A 22,893-nucleotide genomic window follows, 5' to 3' on the forward strand; every position below is an offset into this window, starting at 1 on the left:
TACAGATTCAGAGACTCAGTCACACACAGATATACAAGTGTCACATATCATATTACTCAGCACAGTCTGTTGGTGCGTCCTAATCACATCACATTGTAGCATTTCATATACAGATTCAGAGACTCAGTCACACACATATATACAAGTGTCACATATCATATTACTCAGCACAGTCACCTGGTGCGTCCTAATCACATCACATTGTAGCACTTCATATACAGATTCAGAGACTCAGTCACACACAGATATACAAGTGTCACATATCATATTACTCAGCACAGTCTGTTGGTGCGTCCTAATCACATCACATTGTAGCATTTCATATACAGATTCAGAGACTCAGTCACACACATATATACAAGTGTCACATATCATATTAATCAGCACAGTCTCCTGGTGCATCCTAATCACATCACATTGTAGCATTTCATATACAGATTCAGAGACTCAGTCACACACAGATATACAAGTGTCACATATCATATTACTCAGCACAGTCTGTTGGTGCGTCCTAATCACATCACATTGTAGCATTTCATATACAGATTCAGAGACCCAGTCACACACAGATATACAAGTGTCACATATCATATTAAGCAGCACAGTCTGCTGGTGCGTCCTAATCACATCACATTGTAGCACTTCATATACAGATTCAGAGACTCAGTCACACACAGATATACAAGTGTCACATATCATATTACTCAGCACAGTCTGTTGGTGCGTCCTAATCACATCACATTGTAGCATTTCATATACAGATTCAGAGACTCAGTCACACACATATATACAAGTGTCACATATCATATTAATCAGCACAGTCTCCTGGTGCGTCCTAATCACATCACATTGTAGCACTTCATATACAGAGTCAGAGACTCAGTCACACACATATATACAAGTGTCACATATCATATTACTCAGCACAGTCACCTGGTGCGTCCTAATCACATCACATTGTAGCATTTCATATACAGATTCAGAGACTCAGTCACACACAGATATACAAGTGTCACATATCATATTACTCAGCACAGTCACCTGGTGCGTCCTAATCACATCACATTGTAGCACTTCATATACAGAGTCAGAGACTCAGTCACACACAGATATACAAGTGTCACATATCATATTAATCAGCACAGTCTGTTGGTGCGTCCTAATCACATCACATTGTAGCACTTCATATACAGATTCAGAGACTCAGTCACACACATATATACAAGTGTCACATATCATATTAATCAGCACAGTCTGCTGGTGCGTCCTAATCACATCACATTGTAGCACTTCATATACAGATTCAGAGACTCAGTCACACAGATATACAAGTGTCACATATCATATTACTCAGCACAGTCTGTTGGTGCGTCCTAATCACATCACATTGCCACAGATGAATTTTGGGAGAAAAAGATGTAAAAAAAGACACCTAGCGCTAGCAGAGTCTCCTGGCAACCTGGCGCGCAGAGAGAGTATACGACAAAGATTGACCTCCATGATGTACATTTAATGTATACATAAGTACGTGGCACAGTGGACAAATGTATAGGCAGGGTGTATTTAGAAACCGCTCTCAGTGTTACTTTATTATGTGTGTCATCCTCATTTCGCAATGAGCTGCTAATTAGCTGTGACTCATAAGACCCCGCCCTTTGGTGTCTCCTCCTTTTCCTATCCCACTATATTCACCCTTTGTCACATTGAGATTTAACTAATTAAAGAAACACACAGCAATCTAATAATGTGATAAATAAAATCCATGGTAGTTAAAACTAAATAATTAGTAAAATACAACCATGTATATTACATAAAACGTTCTCTCTCTCTCCAGAATTATCTGTTCTTGTAACATAAAATGGTTATGTCATTTTTCATAACAATGCCTCAGTATATACCCCGTCCCTCTCCATATACAAACAAAAGTCACAATAGTTGACAAATATACAAACATAGAAAATGAAATTAGGGACTGCATGATTTAGACACAACATATTGATATTTCTAGCAAGTGAAGATGTAGCTTGTTTTACAAGCTTCTGGTAAAGAAATAGTTAATTCATAGAAAAAGAAACTGGTAGTTTGGGAGTTCTGATTCTCTAACACTAGGTGGCAGCAGAAGAGCTTAGAAAAACTGACCATACGCAAAATCAACAAACCTAGGTAACAGATTCTTAATGAGAAATTCAGCAAAGATTATTAAATTAAGTAAATTGTGCTCATCTGTCATCCAGTTCTGTGGTTGTGGACAGGTGTGCACATCTGTTTGTCCACATATTTTATGACAGGCAAAACCAGTGCTGGTGGCTGACAATCACATTGACCATAAATTTGATTTGGTCCTGGATCACCTACCCGTGGCAACCCTGCAAGTGCCCCACGGCAGCCAATTTGGGAACCAGTGACCTAACCAACTTCCATAGAACGTGTGGTCCATAGCACCAAAGAATCCACATATACCTCTTTCAGATCAAACTACCTGGTTGCAACCGGGATTTTGAACGCGGGTCCAACCAGGATGCGACCCGACTGAGACCCCTTTCAGACAGACGGGTTATTCCCGGGTCGGCCAAGTCGCTGCAGTACCGGCGCTTGGTGAGGATATTATCTCCAAGCGCCGGTTCTTCCTGTGCTGTAAATGGATCCAGGGTAGGATAACCCGGGTTACCAGTTTACACTGCATCACGAACACGGGTTCAACCCTATTAACTAGCCGGGTTGAAATGCTGTTGTTTTTTTTTTTTAAGGACCTTTCAGACTAAGCAAAATCTCGGATTGCTGTTCGTTCACGTGCGATAACGCGGAATATTGCTGCTAGTCTGATACCCCTTTTCCAGTAGCCTCAAAATCACGGGTTATTGCATGTAAGCACGCATCAACCCGGGATTTTTATTATACCCCTTTCACATCGCTATGCTGGTTTGTAACCGGTATTTTGATCACGCGTCCATCCCGGGTGCAACCCGACTGAAATCCCTTTCAGACTGACGTCACCGCTATCACATGCTGAGATCATCTCCAAGCACAAGCTTTTACTATGCTTGTGAACGAGACCCGGGTCGCATTGACCTGGGTTACCCGTTCACACTGCATCACGCGCCGGGTTGAAGCCGTGTTTAACCCTGCTCGTGACTGGGGTTAAAATGCCGGGTACCATCAAATTAATGCTTAAATTACTTCATTGTAAATTAGGAAGCAACAAATTAAGGGCCCCATACATCTGCGATGGATTGCCGCGATCCTGCGATGCTGCAACCCGACATCACAGGATCGCAGAAATCCAACATGTTGGATTTTCCCGATTTGACAAACGCGATCAAAAAATGATTGTGATTGACTAATCGGGGACATTTAACATGTAAAATTTTAGCAAACGGATCGCTGAACATCGATGGTGGCCGGTCGGCGTTTCCACCCGGAAGATCAACATTTCCGATCGTATTGCTACATCGCGACAATCCGTTGCAGATGTATGGGCACCTTAAGACATTAGTCCAGAGGTTCCCAAATGCAATCCTCAAGGCTTCCCAACAGTTCAGGTTTTAGAGATATCCATGGTTGAGCACAGGTGGTTAAATCAAATTGACTGAGGTACTAGTCACCTGTGCTCAACCACAGATCTCTCTAAAACCTGAACTGTTGGGGAGCCTGAGGAGTGCGTTTGGGAACCTCTGCATTAGTCAGTAGTTTCTGATCGCCCCAAACTCATGCAGACATGTATGCACTGCCTGTGTCTTATACATATCTGGAAAGGTATTGAATCTTTTGATAAACTGGGCACATTTGTTTAGTAGACCTGAATCTTACATAAACTCAATATTGATTGTTGTGATAACTTAAACGTCCATGATTTTATTTGGTAAACTGGTTGTGGACAATACTCTGTATTTAGGGGCCTATGTATTAATAATCGCAGCAGTCCACATCGTGACGGATGTTTTCATTTGTAACTTATACCCCTTTTACACCAGAGCAAAAACCTGGGTTTTTACTGGGTCTACCCGGGTCGCAGCTCAGTGTAAAAGGGTCCCTGAAAAATAACCTGGGTCAAGTGACCCTGCAATCCAACCCAGGTAGCTACCAGGGTTGGACCCAGGATGGACCCAGGTAATGGTGCAGTGTAAACGGTGCAACCCGAGTTATCTGACCTGGGTCATGCCTAAAATGAGCTGATTGGTGGTTGTGGAGCATTCACCTCCCACATTTTATGACCTCACAGGTTTAGCAGGGCAGACCTGAGTTCAGTGTGAACAGGGCTGACCTGGGAGTAACCCAGATCAAAGGTGCAGTGTAAATGGGTCTGACCTGGGTCTGACCAGGGTTGGAACCATGTCCAAAAACCCAGGTCGGACCTGGGTTTTTGGTGGAAAAGAGGTATAAAGTATCCTCTCTACATTCTAAAATTAACTCGCAGGGACAACGGTAGAGATAACCACTGTTTTTACATATTACATTATCCCCATCCTACGAGAATGCCTCAAAAAAGGTTTCAGCATCTGAAGATGGTTTAAACAAATCAGGGCATTAGGATGTTAGTACATAGCATCAAATCATCAAATTATACAGAAACTGTTGTTTCTGCATCATTTTCTGAAAGCAAAAGAAAAGCTTGATACATAGGCATTTTAGCCCTGATTAAAAAGCTTGTTACTATAATAACAGATTCTTTTGTTTTCTATCACAATAACGCTGAAAAACTTAATTTTGTGACACTTCCTGTTGCTTTATAACAAGTGAGAGCAAGCTCAGCCAGGATGCCTGCACATTATACTGACACTGACTCAGTGCATAGTACAAGCCTGCCCTGGCTGGATTGGATATCTCTATCACAGATCTTTTGGGTTAAGTTTAAGTGGGCGGAGCCAGACCACCCCTCCCATCAACTCACTGACAGTTTCCAGGGCCTGGGGCTCCTACATCCCTCCTCATACCTGGCCTGAGTGCAAATAGATTGGGACAGGGCCAGCCAGCACTGGCATGTGTCAGATGTGTTTATAAAGCAGAGGGTGCATGGTTTGGGGGAGGAGGAATTACCTGGGGGGGGAGGGCGTAGAGGTAAGAGCCTGGTATGTGAGGAATGTGACAGGACAGGCAACTCCTACAGCCGCTTCTACAGACAGGTGTCAGGACATGAGCTGCTCCATCCATTGCTGGCAGATAATGCAGTGAGAAGACAGCAGCAGGAGATGAGGATCTGGGCTAGCCAAGACAATGGCACAGAGGATGGCAACAGGGGAGAAGGTTCTGGGCTAGCAGGGCAGTGGCACAGATGATGTCCGTATGGGATCAGGTTCTGGGCTAGCCAGGACAGTGGCACACAGGATGGCAGCAGTGGATGAGGTTCTGGGCTAGCCAGGACAGAGGCACAGAGGATGGCAGCAGTGGATGAGATTCTGGGCTAGCCAGGACAGAGGCACAGAGAATGGCAGCAGTGGATGAGGTTCTGGGCTAGTCAGGACAGAGACACAGAGGATTGCAGCAATGGATGAGGTTCTGGGCTAGCCAGGACAGAGGCACAGAGGATGGCAGCAGTGGATGAGGTTCTGGGCTAGCCAGGACAGAGGCACAGAGGATGGCAGCAGTGGATGAGGTTCTGGGCTAGCCAGGACAGAGGCACAGAAGATGGCAGCAGGAGATGAGGTTCTGGGCTAGCCAGGACACTGGCACAGAGGATGGCAGCAGGAGATGAGGTTCTGGGATAGCCAGGACAGAGGCACAGAGGATGGCAGCAGTGGATGAGGTTCTGGGCTAGCCAGGACAGAGGCACAGAGGATGGCAGCAGTGGATGAGGTTCTGGGCTAGCCAGGACACTGGCACAGAGGATGGCAGCAGTGGATGAGGTTCTGGGCTAGCCAGGACAGAGGCACAGAAGATGGCAGCAATGGATGAGGTTCTAGGCTAGCCAGGACAGAGGCACAGATGATGGCAGCAGTGGATGAGGTTCTGGGCTAGCCAGGACAGAGGCACAGAGGATGGCACCAGTGGATGAGGTTCTGGGCTAGCCAGGACAGAGGCACAGAGGATGGCAGCAGTGGATGAGGTTCTGGCCTAGCTAGGACAGAGACACAGAGGATAGCAGCAGAGGATGAGGTTCTGGGCTAGCCAGGACAGAGACACAGAGGATTGCAACAGTGGATGAAGTTCTGGGCTAGCCAGGACAGTCGCACTGGGCAGCACAGACGGTGTAATGGTTAGCATTACTGCCTCACAGCACTGAGGTCATGGGTTCGATTCCCACCATGGCCCTACCTGTGTGGAGTTTGTATATTCTCACTGTGCTTGCGTGGGTTTCCTCCGGGTACTCCGGTTTCCTCCCACACTCCAAAAATATACTGGTAGGTTAATTGGTTCCCAACACAAAAATTACCCCTAGTGTGTGTGTAGGGAATATAGATTGTAAGCTCCACTGGGGCAGGGACTAACGTGAATGTCCAGATCTTCTCTGTAAAGCGCTGCGGAATATGTGTGCGCTATATAAATAACTGGTAATAATAATAATAATGATGGCAGCAGACTGAGCAAAGGATGAGGTTCTGGGCTAGCTAGGACACTGGCACAGGTGATGGCAGCAGGAGATGAGATTCTGGGCTAGCCAGGCCATTGTCACAAAGGATGGCAACAGGAGATAAGGTTTTGGGCTAGAACACACTGGCACAGAGGATGGCAAAAATAGACGAAGTTCTGGACTAGCAGGAGAGTGGCACAGAGGATAGCAGCAGAGAAAGTCTAGTGAGAGAAGTAATGAGTGGTGGTTGGTGAAGAGAACTTTCTTTATCCTTATTCTCCTTGTCACCTTCCTACCTCGTTAACCCTTTCCATCCCTCTGCCGCCAGTTGGACATACAGCAGCAGCCTCCCGCCCCTGTGTCTCTTCCTTTCTCTGTCCCCTCCCCTGTGTGAGTCTCTGCTTCTCTCTCCCTCCCTCCTACTCTCTCTCCTCCCATCACCTCTCCCTCCCTAAAGTCAGTCAGTCCCTGCTTTTCTTTCGCTGTCTCCGGTTTCTTTACCCCGCAATTGCCCCGCTGACCTACCCCTCAGTCATGGCGGGGGCCCGGCCAGGGGTACATTCTCTCCAGCTGGAGCCGGTCCAGGTTCCCGAGACCCTACAGCGGGGCAGCAAGTTCATCAAGTGGGACGAGGTGAGAGGGCAGAAGTGCATGCAGAGGGAGGGGGCAGATGTCTCAGTGACACACTAGTATCATTTTATATTACTACTATACTACTCGCCCGGGATCTGGGGAACATAATGCACGGGGTCCTATAGGCCAAGGGAACAGACAGTCCAGTCATATGTCTGTGAGGTCCATGATGAACTAATTGCTGATTAACTTTAGAGAAGACTGTCCAGTTGTTGTGAGACTACAAGTCCAAGCTGCCCAGGTTCGTCTCTCATAGCATGCTGGTAGTGTTAGTTCTACAATGGCTTTAAATTAGTTTTTGTTTGTTTTCTTTAGTTAAGTAATGAAGTTGGCTGTTGCGGCAAGATGAGTAACAGTTGTCAAACTCCAAGGCATGTGGGTGTAATATGTGTCTAGCGGAGAGCTTGCTGGAGAAGGCACACCGAGGGGGGGAAGTCTGTTGTGGTACATAGTCCTGCTGTTACTGCATGGTCAGAGACAGATGGGGTGCATTGTTCTGCTGTTACTGCAGGTTAAGGGACAGAGGGGGGTGCAGTGTTCTGCTCTTATTGCAGGGTAAAGGACAGAGAGGGGGTGCAGTGTTCTATTGTTACTGCAGGGTAAGGGACAGAGAGGGGGTGCAGTGTTCTGCTGTTACTGCAGGGTAAGGGACAGAGAGGGGGTGCAGTGTTCTGCTGTTACTGCAGTGTAAGGGACAGAGAGGGGGACGCAGTGCTCTGCTGTTACTGCAGGGTAAGGGACAGAGAGGGGGTGCAGTGTTCTGCTGTTACTGCAAGGTAAGGGACAGAGAGAGGGTGCAGTGTTCTGCTGTTACTGCAAGGTAAGGGACAGAGAGGGGGTACAGTGTTCTGCTGTTACTGCAGGGTAAGGGACAGAGAGGGGGTGCAGTGTTCTATTGTTACTGCAGGGTAAGAGACAGAGAGGGGGTGCAGTGTTCTGCTGTTACTGCAAGGTAAGGGACAGAGAGGGGGTGCAGTGTTCTGCTGTTACTGCAGGGTAAGGGACAGAGAGGGGGTGCAGTGTTCTGCTGTTACTGCAGGGTAAGGGACAGAGAGGGGGTGCAGTTTTCTGCTGTTACTGCAGGGTAAGGGACAGAGAGGGGGTGCAGTGTTCTGCTGTTACTGCAGGGTAAGGGACAGAGAGGGGGTGCAGTGTTCTGTTGTTACTGCAGGGTAAGGGACAGAGAGGGGGTGCAGTGTTCTGTTGTTACTGCAGGGTAAGGGACAGAGAGGGGGTGCAGTGTTCTGCTGTTACTGCAGGGTAAGGGACAGAGAGGGGGTGCAGTGTTCTGCTGTTACTGCAGGGTAAGGGACAGAGAGGGGGTGCAGTGTTCTGCTGTTACTGCAGGGTAAGGGACAGAGAGGGGAACGCAGTGCTCTGCTGTTACTGCAGGGTAAGGGACAGATAGGGGGTGCAGTGCTCTGCTGTTACTGCAAGGTAAGGGACAGAGAGAGGGTGCAGTGTTCTGCTGTTACTGCAAGGTAAGGGACAGAGAGAGGGTGCAGTGTTCTGCTGTTACTGCAAGGTAAGGGACAGAGAGGGGGTACAGTGTTCTGCTGTTACTGCAGGGTAAGGGACAGAGAGGGGGTGCAATGTTCTGTTACTGCAGGGTAAGGGACAGAGAGGGGGTGCAGTGTTCTGCTGTTACTGCAAGGTAAGGGACAGAGAGGGGGTGCAGTGTTCTGCTGTTACTGCAGGGTAAGGGACAGAGAGGGGGTGCAGTGTTCTGCTGTTACTGCAGGGTAAGGGACAGAGAGGGGGTGCAGTTTTCTGCTGTTACTGCAGGGTAAGGGACAGAGAGGAGGTGCAGTGTTCTGCTGTTACTGCAGGGTAAGGGACAGAGAGGGGATGCAGTGTTCTGCTGTTACTGCAGGGTAAGGGACAGAGAGGGGGTGCAGTGTTCTGTTGTTACTGCAGGGTAAGGGACAGAGAGAGGGTGCAGTGTTCTGCTGTTACTGCAAGGTAAGGGACAGAGAGGGGGTACAGTGTTCTGCTGTTACTGCAAGGTAAGGGACAGAGAGGGGGTACAGTGTTCTGCTGTTACTGCAGGGTAAGGGACAGAGAGGGGGTGCAATGTTCTGTTGTTACTGCAGGGTAAGGGACAGAGAGGGGGTGCAGTGTTCTGCTGTTACTGCAAGGTAAGGGACAGAGAGGGGGTGCAGTGTTCTGCTGTTACTGCAGGGTAAGGGACAGAGAGGGGGTGCAGTGTTCTGCTGTTACTGCAGGGTAAGGGACAGAGAGGGGGTGCAGTGTTCTGCTGTTACTGCAGGGTAAGGGACAGAGAGGGGGTGCAGTTTTCTGCTGTTACTGCAGGGTAAGGGACAGAGAGGGGGTGCAGTGTTCTGCTGTTACTGCAGGGTAAGGGACAGAGAGGGGGTGCAGTGTTCTGCTGTTACTGCAGGGTAAGGGACAGAGAGGGGGTGCAGTGTTCTGTTGTTACTGCAGGGTAAGGGACAGATAGGGGGTGCAGTGCTCTGCTGTTACTGCAAGGTAAGGGACAGAGAGAGAGGCAGTGTTCTGCTGTTACTGCAAGGTAAGGGACAGAGAGAGGGTGCAGTGTTCTGCTGTTACTGTAGGGTAAGGGACAGAGAGGGGCTGCAGTGTTCTATTGTTACTGCAGGGTAAGAGACAGAGGGGGTGCAGTGTTCTGCTGTTACTGCAAGGTAAGGGACAGAGAGGGGGTGCAGTGTTCTGCTGTTACTGCAGGGTAAGGGACAGAGAGGGGGTGCAGTGTTCTGCTGTTACTGCAGGGTAAGGGACAGAGAGGGGGTGCAGTTTTCTGCTGTTACTGCAGGGTAAGGGACAGAGAGGGGGTGCAGTGTTCTGCTGTTACTGCAGGGTAAGGGACAGAGAGGGGGTGCAGTGTTCTGCTGTTACTGCAGGGTAAGGGACAGAGAGGGGGTGCAGTGTTCTGTTGTTACTGCAGGGTAAGGGACAGAGAGGGGAACGCAGTGCTCTGCTGTTACTGCAGGGTAAGGGACAGATAGGGGGTGCAGTGCTCTGCTGTTACTGCAAGGTAAGGGACAGAGAGAGGGTGCAGTGTTCTGCTGTTACTGCAAGGTAAGGGACAGAGAGAGGGTGCAGTGTTCTGCTGTTACTGCAGGGTAAGGGACAGAGAGGGGGTGCAGTGTTCTGCTGTTACTGCAGGGTAAGGGACAGAGAGGGGGACGCAGTGCTCTGCTGTTACTGCAGGGTAAGGGACAGAGAGGGGGTGCAGTGTTCTGCTGTTACTGCAAGGTAAGGGACAGAGAGAGGGTGCAGTGTTCTGCTGTTACTGCAAGGTAAGGGACAGAGAGGAGGATGCAGGGTTCTGTTATTACTTCAGGGTAAGGGACAGAGGGGGACGCAGTGATCTGCTGTTATTGCAGGGTAAAGGACAGAGAGGATGACGCAGTGCTCTGCTGTTACTGCAGGGTAAGGGACAGAGAGGGGGTGCAGTGTTCTGCTGTTACTTCAGGGTAAGGGACAGAGAGGGGGTGCAGTGTTCTGCTGTTACTGCAGGGTAAGGGACAGAGAGGGGGACGCAGTGCTCTGCTGTTACTGCAGGCTAAGGAACATAGAGGGGGTGCAGGGTTCTATTGTTACTGCAGGGTTAGGGACAGAGAGGGGGTGCAGTGCTCTGCTGTTACTGCAGGATAAGGGACAGAGAGGGGGACGCAGTGCTCTGCTGTTACTGCAGGGTAAGGGACAGAGAGGGGGTGCAGGGTTCTATTGTTACTGCAGGGTAAGGGACAGAGAGGGGGTGCAGGGTTCTGCTGTTACTGCAGGGTAAGGGACAGATAGGGGGTGCAGGGTTCTGCTGTTACTGCAGGGTAAGGGACAGAGAGGGGGTGCAGTGTTCTGCTGTTACTGCAGGATAAGGGACAGAGAGGGGGTGCAGTGTTCTGCTGTTACTGCAGGGTAAGGGACAGAGAGGGGGTGCAGTGTTCTGCTGTTACTGCAGGGTAAGGGACAGAGAGGGGGTGCAGTGTTCTGCTGTTACTGCAGGGTAAGGGACAGAGAGGGGGTGCAGTGTTCTGCTGTTACTGCAAGGTAAGGGACAGAGAGAGGGTGCAGTGTTCTGCTGTTACTGCAAGGTAAGGGACAGAGAGGAGGATGCAGGGTTCTGTTATTACTTCAGGGTAAGGGACAGAGGGGGACGCAGTGATCTGCTGTTATTGCAGGGTAAAGGACAGAGAGGATGACGCAGTGCTCTGCTGTTACTGCAGGGTAAGGGACAGAGAGGGGGTGCAGTGTTCTGCTGTTACTTCAGGGTAAGGGACAGAGAGGGGGTGCAGTGTTCTGCTGTTACTGCAGGGTAAGGGACAGAGAGGGGGACGCAGTGCTCTGCTGTTACTGCAGGCTAAGGAACACAGAGGGGGTGCAGGGTTCTATTGTTACTGCAGGGTTAGGGACAGAGAGGGGGTGCAGTGCTCTGCTGTTACTGCAGGGTAAGGGACAGAGAGGGGGACGCAGTGCTCTGCTGTTACTGCAGGGTAAGGGACAGAGAGGGGGTGCAGGGTTCTATTGTTACTGCAGGGTAAGGGACAGAGAGGGGGTGCAGGGTTCTGCTGTTACTGCAGGGTAAGGGACAGAGATGGGGTGCAGGGTTCTGCTGTTACTGCAGGGTAAGGGACAGAGAGGGGGTGCAGTGTTCTGCTGTTACTGCAGTGTAAGGGACAGAGAGGGAGTGCAGTGTTCTGCTGTTACTGCAGGGTAAGGGACAGAGAGGGGGTGCAGTGTTCTGCTGTTACTGCAGGGTAAGGGACAGAGAGGGGGTGCAGTGCAGTGTTCTGCTGTTACTGCAGGGTAAGGGACAGAGAGGGTGCACATTAGCCGATTACTGGGGTCTTCTCAGTAGTTGTCACTGGGCCTAATTCAGAGTTGTACGCTATGCCGATGTTTTTGCAAATGGAGTGATATTACCAGTGTGCATGCGTCAAGGTACATTACCGTAGTTGCATACTGCAAGTCATGCTGCAAGCCATTAATCTCAGTGTGAGCGTTTGGGGATGGCAATGGGGAGTGACTGCAAAAAACGCAGACGTGTCTTGACCATTGTGGTGGTGTGTCACATCCTGCGTCTGCGATCCCACACGCATTAAACATGGCTCCGTCATCTCAGTTATGGCGCCATTCTGAGTGACCATAAACTCACTAGAGGAGTCGATGTATGCCTGATCTGCGTCTGATATTGCATATGTATACCAGTTGCAAACAGCTGCGATGGCTCAGGTGGGAGTCTCAGTACAAGTCCCGGCCGCTGCTGCATTTGCATATTTTTGCACATTCACAGCTACGAAAATGGCAGCTGCGGGAGCATTAGCGCACAGCTCTGAATCAGGCTCCTATCTGCTGCTGGGGAAACAAGGATGTGTTCATGTAATTGGTCTGGCTGCTAAGGTAACATGAAATGAGTGACTGTGGACTCTATATGAGTTGTTGGGGTAACTTGATGTTAAAACAAAGAATTAATGAAGCAACAGAGACTTAATAAGTAGCAGATGTAACTTGGATGAAAGAATGACAGAACATAGACATGTTGGGAAATGAATGTTGTTTAACCCTTCACTTACCAATTGACAATGTGTTGTTGAGTGTGGTAGCCAAAGGTCAATTTGTCATTGGCTGATTCATGCTTTCTTAAAAGCAACCAATATTGAATCTTGTCAAACTATATCTACTGTGTATACACATACATCACACACGCACTTATAGCTTAGCTTGCACTAGTGATATGACAGATGTGGAAAATTGCTGCATTGACAGATAATGTAAATAAGTTTCATTGAGTTGTGTCTAACTGTTCACACTTCACTTGTGGCTGTAATTACAGAGATAGTAATCTACTATCAGGCACATGGATAGATTCCATTACTTAGGTTATAAAAGTACAGCAAAAAGACCCTGCTCCACTCAAAAGCTCAGTTTCTCATTGTGTGAAATATCTTGAACTTTTGCTGAATACTTGCTAATAATCAATGTAATAGACTAAAAAGCTTCTCAGTACAGGCTGTCTCTGTCTGGGCATAAATAACATATTTCAGAGCTTCCTTAAAGTTGTATTACCACCTGGGAAAATATTTTCCTAAGGTGATCACTTCTCCTAACTGGAGCCTTAAGCTGGGTACACACTAGGCCGAGCCGCCGGCCTGTCTAACGATTGGTAAGTGTATACACACTTACCAGTCGTCTGCCCGATATGTCTGGCCTGACGTCACAACTGAGCGGGCATTTAAGTTTGCTTGCTCAGTTGAGCTGTCACTGTCCGCCGAGTCCCTGCATCATGTGTGCGGGCGATCGGCAGGTCGCCCGTACACTCCAGCAGATGAAACAGTATATCTCCAAGATAGATCTTCATCTGCTGTGCTGCGCAGCAGATCTGATATGTCTGTGAGCAACGTCATTCACAGACATATACGCTGTACACACTAGCAGATGCACTATAGATATATCGCATGTTCAATGGAAGGGGCAATATGTATGTAAGCTGGTAGACCAATCACAAGGCTCAATCAACTGATTTGAGCTTCCGATTTATTCTCCCGCTCACAAAACCCTTCTATGGCAGTTTCATATAGATTAACAATATTAATTTGCTAGTTCTCTATTACAGAACCAAGAAATCTCTGGGAAAAATAGCTGGATGGAGCAGACCCTAGGGTTCGGGTGAGGAGTCACCTTAGGAAAAAACCTTTACTTAGGTGGTAATCCAGCTTTAAATTAACCACCTTAGAATAAACAAGCTATGCTGCATTAAATAATGGCAAAAATCTATAAATGAAGAGAAGTATAAGTAAAAATATTAATCAGATCTGGTATTCAGGCTACCTTGGAAGGGTGTAAAATAATTGGGTTACTGCATAAAATATTTTAGATAGGAATTGAGGGAACATTCTGCTGCCACTCTGTACGAGGAAAGTAGATAGGTAATACAATATATACTTATGCATAAAGGCCGTAACCAGGACTTTGCGGGATCTGGTCACATGGTCAAGTGACCATGGCAACATTCATTAAAGGGCAAAATTGTATGTGTGACGTATCGCTACAGTAGCTATAGTGATATGTGATCAAATATGCCCTTCTCACTGAATACATGCAGGGTGCTAGAATGAACACTACACTACCATGTTGACATTAGCATGTTGACAAGGTTAAAAATGTCGTTAGGCACCAAGTCGACATATGAAATGTGGACATTCTCAGAATGCCGACAAAGCAGCTAAAAGTAGAGCACAGGGAAAATATTATTTTAGGCTTCATTTGGCTACAATTCAGGTCTTGGGGGACATTTCTCTTTCTTGCCGTAGGGCGCACAAATATTTACAGTTACAACTCTAATGGTTGCAGTTAAATAACCAGCAGTGCTTTGAACTGAAGGTACGTCTGTACATCTAGCTATGTCCCTGTGTCTGGCCACAGGACGGCAGCAGGGATTGTGAAAAGCACTAAGAAACGCCATAAGCTCGAACAACTGCTGAGGGTTAAATAGTTTAAAAAAATTAAAGTTATAAAGACTATAAGTAAATTGATACAAAGTGCTCAACATTTCATGGTGGACTCCTCACTTTCTCAGGAGAGAATTCCTTCAATCTTTTTCTGATATTGGTCCTTTAGGACTGGATATGAAAACTTGGTAACACTGTATTATCCAATCATGTTTGATAGAGTATAGGGGCACCACTTGTAATTAGTACCTTTGCCCATTTCAGTCACACGTTGCATAAAATCATGTAATATCATTAGTCAAACATTATCGTCAGAGTGGGTTGTACTGAATTACTATGTCTTTCAATGTGGTAGTGTCATAGGATGCCACCTTTCCAACTGGTCAGCTTGTCACATTTTCACCCTGCCAGAGCGGCCCTGGCCAACTGTAAGTGCTGTTCTATTGAAGTGGAAACTGCTATTAACGACAAGAGCTCAGCCGTGAAGCGGCAGGCCGCAGAACGTGAGTGCCAAGTGCTGAAACGTGTAGCACATAAAATAATCTGTCCCTGTTTAACTGAGGGCCTGATTCAGACCCGTACACAAGGCTACGTTCGCACGTAGCCTGCCGATGTTTGCAATGTGCGCATGCGTACAAGACGCAGTGCGCGTGTGCGAACTAGTCCATGCAATCGGGAAGCGTTCACACCCTCTACTCAGATGCCTCGCTAGAATGAGTGACAGGACGAATTGTTAGTGGGTGGTGACGGGGTGGTCGATGGAAACGGGGGTGTGGTGGTGCGAATACAGACGTGTCTGTGCGTCTGAACGCCATTTCAGGATCGTGCATAATTAAGTTGCATCGTCATAATACACGTCACATGGCTGAGTTACACACTGAAGCACTCACAATGCTTGCGGTAGGGTATGGTTAGCCACAAGTGCTGCGTATGGGTCCGATGTTACTCGATGTTACCGATTGTTGCATACACTTCCTGGAGATGACGTGTATTACTAAGGGAAAGTGGGCGTCTTAAGACTGACTGATGGGCGTCTAAATACACATCGTGGTCGCACGCCAAGAAATAGTGAGCATGCTAATGTCTTGCCGTGTGATCGCGGGATTTGCATACTTTGGCAGGTGATGGCTGTATGCGAACGCATCTAGTGAGCGGGTCTGAATCGGGCCATGAGTTCCAAACTGCCTATCAAAGCAGTGTGACAAAATAATTATTTGTTGGGGGCTAGAGTTACTTTGAATGGCCAAGATCAGATCGCCATGCTCAATGCCAAACGTTAGATGGAGTGGTATAAACCACTGGACTCTGGGTTAGTGGAAATGCGTCCTCTGGAGTGGTGAATCTCTGGTAGTTGGTTGGATCTTGTTTATGGGGCTGCCTGGAGATTGCTTTAAGCCCAAATGCATACTGCCAAATGTAACGTTCGATAGTGAAGCAATAATAGTCTGGTACTGTTTGTCTTGGTGTGGCCTGGGCCCTATGTCCCAGTGAAGGAAAATCTTAATACTACAGCATATAATAACATACTAAGGAAGTTGCGACAATGGTTTGAGGTAGGCCCTTTTCTGGGATGTAGTCGGCATCCCAGCGGTTGGGATGCCGGCGGTCAGAATCCCGGCCGTTGACTTCCTGACGGTATGTATTAGGCTTGGGGATAGGATTAGGCACTAGGGGGAGGGTTAGAGTTAGGCAGCGGGAAGGGAGGGTTAGGGTTAAGCTCCGGGAAAGGTGGGTTAGGGGAAGGGTGAGAAGTTAGGGTACTTACCTGCAGGCGTTGGGATTCTGACTGTTGGATGCCACTCTTGGTATTCTGACCACTGGCATTCTGACTGCCAGGATTCTGTACCCGACCCCCTTTTCTATGTCTGCATAACAATGCCCCTGTGCTCAATGCGAGGTCCATCAAAGTATGGTTAACCAAGTGTTATGTGGAGGCACTTGACTGACCTGCACTACGCTCCATTGAACACCTTTGGGATTAATTGGAATGTTGACTTTGAGCCTGGCCTTATTGTCCTGCATCAGTGCCCAACCTCACTAATGCTGAAGTGGCTGACTGCATGTGAATCCTTGCAGCCATGTTTCAAAGTCTGATAGAGGTCACCTAAACGTGGTGGGCAGGCCCATAATTATGGCCATTATTATGCAAATAACCTCTTTGATGCTATTTAGCAGTTATAGGTTCAGCATGGTTAGAGTGTGGACTTGCATTTGTCTCTTTATGCTTGCTCATTCAGAGTCGGTCGTTGCGGCCGCACGGTCGTACGCCACCGATGTTCGCTATACTGCGCATGCGTAAAGTTCGCAATGCGCGTGCACAAACTAGCCGCTACGATCAGAAATTTCTCTCGCCTTTAACACAGCCAGGTCGGTAGTTTGAGTGACAGAATGAGGCGTTTGTGGGTGGTAACAGGGGAAGGTGCTTGAAATCGGGGGAGTGGAGATCCGAACGCAGGCGTGCCTAATTATGCGAACAGCGTTTTATGGGAGTGCATACGGTTTATGGGAGTGCATAATTAACAAAGTAGCGTCATGGCACATGTGACGTGAGGTTTTTACACTGACATGATCGTAGAGCTTAAGAGAGGGTATGGTCAACCTTAAGCTCTACAACCAGTTCCAATGGTTCCCGATGGTCTCGATTAATCCTTATATGCCCGGAGATGACGTGCAATGCGTACAAGAAGGGGGCGTATTTTTTTGAATTCCGACCACTTCCTCCCCTTGGTCGGCCAGCTACCGATCCGAGCTTAAGGACGCAACTTGCGAGGGAATCATTTGAATATTCGGCCCCTTTTCCCGTACGACCGTGCGGCCGCTTCGACCGACTCTGAATGAGGTCCATTGTGCTTAGGGTGTGCAATCTAGGGCCCCTCTCCCTATGTTTCAAAATCTAGTGGAAAGCCTTCCTGGAAGAGCGAAGGCCATTATAACAGCATTTGGGGGCTTCATTTTCCAATGAAATGTTCAACAGAATGTTGACTTTAGAATGAGATGTTCAAGAAGCACATACAGGGCCTTGTAAAAGTATTCACTCCCCTTTGCATTTTTCATGTTTTGTTGCCTCACATCCTGGAATTAAAATGGACTGTTTGAAGTTGTACATCATTTCATTCACAGAACATGCCTACAACTGTGAAGTTGTGTTTTTTTTTTCATATTGTAAATCAAACAACATTTAGAGAACATAACAGAGAACTTCAGCGTGCATAACTATTCACCCCCTAAAGTCAGTACTTTGTTGAGCCACCTTTTACGGCAATTACAGCTGCAAGTCACTTTGGATAAGTCTCTATGAGCCTGCCACATCTAGCCCCTGGGATTTTTGCCCATTCCTCAAGGCAAAACTGCTCCAGCTCCTTCATGTGGAATGGTTTCCGCTTGTGAACAGCAATCTTCAAGTCTGACTACAGATTCTCAATTGGATTGAGATCTGGGCTTTGGCTAGGCCATTCCAACACATTTAAAAGTTTCCCCTTAAACCACTCGAGTTTTGCTTAAGCAGTATGCTTCAGGTCAAGGTGAACCTCCGTCCCAGTCTCAAATCACAGGCAGACTGAAACAGGTTTTTCTCAAGAATATCCCTGTATTTAGCACCATAGATCTTTCCCTCGACTCGAATCAGTTTCCCTGTCCCTGCTGCTGAAAAACATCCCCACAGCATGATGCTGCCACCACCATGTTTCACTGTGGAGATGGTGTTCTTGGGGTGATGGGAAGTGTTGGATTTGCGCTAGACATAGCATTTTCCTAGGTGGCCGAAAAGTAAAATTTTAGTCTCATCTGACCAGAGCACCTTCCTCCATACATTTGGGGAGTCGCCCACATGCCTTTTAGCAAACTCAAATCGTGTCTTCTTATTTTTATCACTAAGTAATGGCTTTTTTCTGGCCACTCTTCCATAAAGCCTAGCTCTATGGAGTGTACGGCTTATTGTGGTCACATGCACAGATAAACCAGTCTCTGCTGTGGAACTCTGCAGCTCCTTCAGGGTTACCTTTGTTCTCTGTGCTGCCTCTCTGATTAATGCCCTCCTTGCCCGGTCTGTGAGTTTTGGTGGGCGGCCCTCTCTTGGCAGGTTTGTTGTGGTACCATGTTCTTTCCATTTGATGATGATGGATTTGATGGTGCTCTGGGGATCATCAAATATTTGGATATTTTTTTATAACACAACCCAGAATTGTACTTCTCAACAACTTTGTCCCTGACTTGTTTGGAGAGCTCCTTGGTCTTCATGGTGTGATGCCTCTTGCTTAGTGCTGTTGCAGCCTCTGGGGCCTTTCAGAAAAGGTGTGTTTATACTGACAGATCATGTGACACTTAGATTTCACACAGGTGGACTTCATTTCACCAATTATGTGACTTCTGAAGGTAATTGGTTTCACCAGAACTTTTGAGGGGCTTCATAGCAAAGGGGGTGATTACATATGCACATGCCAATTTTCAGAATTTTATTTAAAAAGATTCTTTTTTATATATATATTTTTCTCATTTCACTTCACGAAATTAGACTATTTTGTGCAGATCCATCACATAAAATTCAGATTACAAATAGATAAATTACAGGTTGTAATGTAACAAAAAAGGTAAAAAGCCAAGGGGGGGGGGGATAAATCTTATGCAAGGCACTGTATGGTTGTGATGTTCAGGTGTACTTTTGTCCATGTTGTATATATGTGTGATTGTTACCATACACTAGCAATCTACAGCCCGATTGGTCGGTGAAATCTAAAATGTTGGACTACCTCAGTAACTGATTCTGATCGGCAATCGTTGAACCCCATGCATTGCTGATTTCTTTTTACACAATCATCTGAAAAACGCAGAATTGCCCCCATTTGATTGCTAATGTTTGGGCCCCTCTACTTTATATTTATTTTAGGTTGCAGATCATACACACAATCATTATATACTTTTATACCAACACAGGGGATATTGGCAAACATACATTTCAGCATGAAAATGCCCAGATAGTCACACATCAACTACCTTTATTTCTTAATACATTTTTGTTGACAGTCTCATCATTGCCAGCGAGAATTAAGCCTTCAGCTAAGATCACATTAACAACTTTGTAGCTACAACAAAGTTCTAGTTACAAATGACAGTCTCTGTGATATATTAGGTAACCGTGTTATTAGAGAGATGTCATTTAGCCCTAGGTCACTACTTAATGACTCTGTCCTTGTAGATGATGACCCAGGGCCGAATGATGGCTTCTTATTGCATTCTTCTTTTTTTTTCTTTAATCCTTAAGTACCACCAATTACTAGTACTATTGTGAATTACTGTGTGCTGTAATGCTCATAGACACAGTAAAAAAACCTGTTGTGCTGCTAATATCGCATTGCAGGAAATTGGCAGCTTACTGTAGAATTGCTATCAATTGTAGTCTACTGTACATCAGTACTTCTTAAAACACCAATAAACTTAAAACACAAGTTGGCTTATCCCAGGAAGATACTAATTACATTTACAGTTATGGGTAAATGTTTTCATACCTCGACGGAACTTTGTGTTCTTGTCTTTACTTTGCAGGCAAGTGTAAGCTATTGTACAGGTTGAGTCTCCCATATCCAAAATGCTTGGGACCAGGGGTATTTTGGATATCGGAATATTCCGTATTTTGGAATATTTGCATAAAATAATGAAATATCTTGGGAATGGGACCTCAATATACACACAGAATGCATTTATGTGTTATATACACCTCATACACACAGCCTGAAGGTAATTGTATACTATATTTTTAATAATTTTGTGCATCAAAAAAGTTTGTGTACATACATGAAATTCATTTATGTTTCATATACACCTTGTACACACAGCCTGAAGGTTATTTATACTATATTTTTAATAATTTGTGCTTTAAACAAAAGTTTGTGTACATTGAACCATTAGAAAGCAAAGGTTTCACTTTCTCAGTCATGCTAAAAATTTTCCGTATTTCGGAATATTTGGATATGGGAGACTCAACCTGTGCTGCTATCAGCCTTTACAGACTGCTTATAGGCTGACTGCTGTGTCCTTCAATACAATTATGGACAGGAAGTCTGTTGTGCTGGGATCATGCAGGGATATATATATATATATATATATATATATATATATATATTTGTGTGTGAAGTTTGTCAGTGGCTATTTTATATAAACCAGTCTGTACTTTAGGTGTGTTGGCTGTTTAACCCACTCAAGTTCCAACCCAGGCCATGTTTTCAGCATAGATATATGACTGTAATCTAATTGTCTGAAGCTGGCAATTATGTTAAATTTTATTAAGGAAATAATTTCTGGACTGTGATTTGAGATACTGTGACTGCAGCTGTTGATCTAGTACATCCTTATAGTGCTTGAAAGCAACATGTCTCTTAAAGGCCACATCAGTGGCAAACGCAGGATTTCTAGAAGGGGGTTTCCAAATCCTTGATTTTAGAGTGAGTTTGGCCAGTCCATGAATAGGGCAGAATTAGTACTTAACCAGCTTTAATATGTGTCATACAAAGTGTATTGTGTCATAATTCCAGCATATACAGGACCAGTGATCACAGTATAGCCATTTGATGCGTCAGTAGGGCCATCCTGCCTGAGCTGAATGTTTGTACTTTAGATGTGGGCACCATTCCAGAGCATTGTAGCAAGTTTGGGGGAGCAAAACCTAGCACTGCCCTGGACATATATGTACATATTGGGCTCTATAGCAGTGCATCTCTAACAGTTAATGTTTTCCAGATCTCCTAGTTGGTGCACAGGTTTTTTTATTACTGGCTGATACCTGTTAAAAGATCTACAGGTGGTGCTATTTATTTCATTTGTGATACTGAGAAGAACATGCAGCATTAGTAAAATGCTATTATATTACTAGCTCTACTGTGGTCATGGTGTGTGCTGGGGAGGGGGGTTTTCAGGCAGCCAGAACCCCCCCTGCATTTGCCTATGCACATTATTACCTTTTGCATTGTAATATTGGCAGAGGAGTGTAACACAAACACACATCTGTACATCTCTACAGTTTGCATACAGTTGATAAGAATGACTGACCATACTACTGTGAAGAGAATTCTCTTTCTGCTATATTAATCTGTTATACAAGTACACTCACTGTACCCCAAACATTGTGAAGTTGGTATAATCATTGAGAAAAGGGCAACTAAAATGATTCATCATGCTAAACTTATAGGAGTAATTCAATTGTTTAAGACGCGCTAATTAATGGGCACCCAATGTTGCAATTCATTTGTTTTTGGGGTGCCCAAAATTTATTGCGCTTGACGTGCCCAATTAGACTGGGTTTAGCTGGGTAAAACAGCTAAACCCATCTGAAGTCCTGGTTAGGGCGCCCAAATGGCGGAGTTTCTGCACATTTCTGCTCGTCTCCTCAGGAGGGAGTAAGCAGAATGCTGGTGGCTGTTCCTGCCTGAATGGGTTAACAATTGAATTGCTCCATCAGGCGCCCAGCACTGACAGCCCCCGGTGCTAACAACTGAATCTCGCCCTAAGAGCTTAAATGTTTATCTTAGAGGAGAGAAGGTGACAGAGATGATATGTATTATTACAGTACCAGAGCGCTTTCGTTTTGAAAGTCCGAAAGTCAGAAAAAATATTAAATTAAATTAGGGATGTGCAGGCTCGGATAGGTTCGAATCTGCACGCCGAGTTTGGATTTGTCCCTCCAAAAATCGGGTCTCAGAAAGAGACAAAACGTCATCTTTCATGGACAAACATCATCATCCATGGTCTTTGGTCCAGAACCTATCCGAGCCTGCACATCCCTAAATTAAATAGTGTTAATCTGCCATCCAGTTCTGTGTTGGTGGGCAGGGTTGTGCTTCTGTTTAGTCAGCTCTGGTTTTGTCTATCACATTGACCATTATTAATTTTATTTGGTTCAGAACCACCAACCTGTGGCACACCTGCAAGTGCCCTGTGGAACCCCAGGGTGCCACAGCACCCAGTTTGGGAACCACTGAATTATTGTTTTAGGACTATAGTTAGTTATTAGTCATTTAAAATAGTGTTTCAATTAGCTTGAAGGAAAGATTGTGGGAAACTTTTAATTTTTTTTTTAACACTGCACAAGCACCCTGGGTCTCCCATGGGGGCACACACACATTTTAGAGGGCCCGCCAGAGCACAGGGGGCAGGTGCCTCAGGCTCTCACTCTCTCGATAGCCCCAAGCGCCTCTCAGAACACTTGTTAGGCTGCATACACATCAGGCGTGCTCCTAGGCTAGTGTAACTGTGCAGGCACAGTGTGATCACATTGGCTCTGCATGGTTCTGTGTAGAAAGTGGGGGTCAGTGCATGTATGTTACCAGGAGGGAGCAC

The 22,893-nt window shown here is 46.2% G+C and overlaps 1 protein-coding gene across 3 annotated transcripts in view; it reads left to right on the plus strand.

The window, feature by feature from the left end:
- Positions 1-6,870: 6,870 nt before the first annotated feature.
- PLCB3 (phospholipase C beta 3) overlaps positions 6,871-22,893 on the plus strand; it is a 138,828-nt gene continuing 122,805 nt past the window's right edge. Inside the window, exon 1 of one of the 3 annotated variants that reach the window (XM_088480082.1) lies at positions 6,871-7,138. In XM_088480082.1, coding sequence (XP_088336208.1) covers positions 7,040-7,138 — 99 coding nt within the window. In that variant the 5' untranslated portion in view covers positions 6,871-7,039. Of the gene's footprint in view, positions 7,139-7,274; positions 7,380-22,893 lie in introns of those variants that run through there. The other 2 variants (XM_088480081.1, XM_088480084.1) reach the window with 2 other exon arrangements.

Source organism: Taudactylus pleione, unplaced genomic scaffold, assembly GCF_031769625.1.
Source record: "Taudactylus pleione unplaced genomic scaffold, aTauple2 ptg000250l, whole genome shotgun sequence".
Classification (NCBI taxonomy): Eukaryota; Metazoa; Chordata; class Amphibia; order Anura; family Myobatrachidae; genus Taudactylus; species Taudactylus pleione.